At 57.9% G+C, this 1,308-nt stretch overlaps 1 protein-coding gene across 1 annotated transcript in view; it reads left to right on the forward strand.

Moving 5' to 3' along the window:
• The first annotated feature begins 1,088 nt into the window (after positions 1-1,088).
• The window catches only part of LOC104988998 (ras association domain-containing protein 7-like), a 3,218-nt gene continuing 2,998 nt past the window's right edge, over positions 1,089-1,308 (forward strand). The window contains exon 1 of the mRNA XM_010840501.1: positions 1,089-1,269. Coding sequence (XP_010838803.1) covers positions 1,089-1,269 — 181 coding nt within the window. The remainder of the gene's footprint in view (positions 1,270-1,308) is intronic.

Genomic DNA, 1,308 nt, shown 5'->3' on the forward strand with positions numbered 1-1,308 from the left:
GGACGACATGGTAGGATGGCATCACCGACTCAATGCACATGAATTTGAGCAAGCTCCGCGAGTTGGTGAGGGACAGGGAAGCTTGGTGTGCTGCAGTCCATGGGGTCGAAAAGAGTTGGACACAACAGAGCGACTGAACTGAACTGAACTGATGGTTTTTCCAGTAGTTATGTGTGGATGTGAGAGTTGAACCATGAAGAATGCTGAGAACCTTCAGCTGAGCAGAAGAACTGATGCTTTCAATTTTTTGTGCTAGAGAAGAAAGTATATTAATCCTGAATATTCCCTGGAAAGACTGATGCTCAAGCTGAAATTCCAATACTTTGGCCACCTGATGCGAAGAGCCAACTCATTGGAAAAGGCCCTGGTTCTGGGACAAATTGAAAGCAAAAGGAGAAGGGGGTGACAGAGGATGAGGTGGTTGGATGGCATCACCAACTCTATGGACATGAGTTTGAACAAAGTTGGGGGAATAGTGGAGGGCAGAGGAGCCTGGCATACTACAGTCTATGGGGTCAGAAAGAGTCGGATGTGACTTAGGGGCTGAACAATACCGAATAGCTCCCTTGACCCTGGACCTGGACAAAAGTGAGCCCCAGACCTGACCCGTAAGACCATGCCCTCTGCTTTTTGCCCCACCTTCATTCCCTCACCATGCATTCATTCAGACTTTCAACTTTTGCTCCTGCAGGGCTTGTAGTGGGCAGGAGGGAGAAACCCCCGCTCTGGGCCAGTCTGACTTGGGCAGTGCAGGTTCTAGGCGTCCTTGCTGCTGATCCACACAGAGAGCACTGAGACTATGAGGGACTCCGGCTGCCTCGCCGGCCTGGGGTCTCCGGGCAGAATAGCAGGACTCGCCTGGCGGAGGAGTGTGTTTACAGCTCGGGCCAGCCTTGGGCCCCACTGAGCCTCAGACAAAGAGCCCAAGGCCTTTGTCCCAGTCAACCTCTTGGCGGCCCCCTCCCCCATCAGGATTGTCAGCCTGGCAGCAGCCGGAGAGGACCAGCGGCCAACCAGCTCCACTCCCTCCCGTCTTGAGCCCCCGGACTCCCGCGCGTCCCATCACGTCCCAGGCGAGGGGAGGGGCGATGTCAGCCCCGTTGCCCTCCTGGGTGCAAGCCAGGCTCGCGGGGTCCCGGGCCGGCGCCCGGTCCCTTAGGCGGGAGACTCATCAGACGGGACGGCTTCTGCCAAAGTCAGCCAGGAAACGCGGCCAGGCACCTGCCCCACGCGCCGCCTGCGCCACGGAAGGCAGCGCTCTTCCGCGCGGTGAGCGGGTTCGGGGCGCGCGTGGACCCGGGCGCTCTC

This window comes from Bison bison, unplaced genomic scaffold (genome assembly GCF_000754665.1).
Source record: "Bison bison bison isolate TAMUID 2011002044 unplaced genomic scaffold, Bison_UMD1.0 scf7180017846666, whole genome shotgun sequence".
Classification (NCBI taxonomy): Eukaryota; Metazoa; Chordata; class Mammalia; order Artiodactyla; family Bovidae; genus Bison; species Bison bison.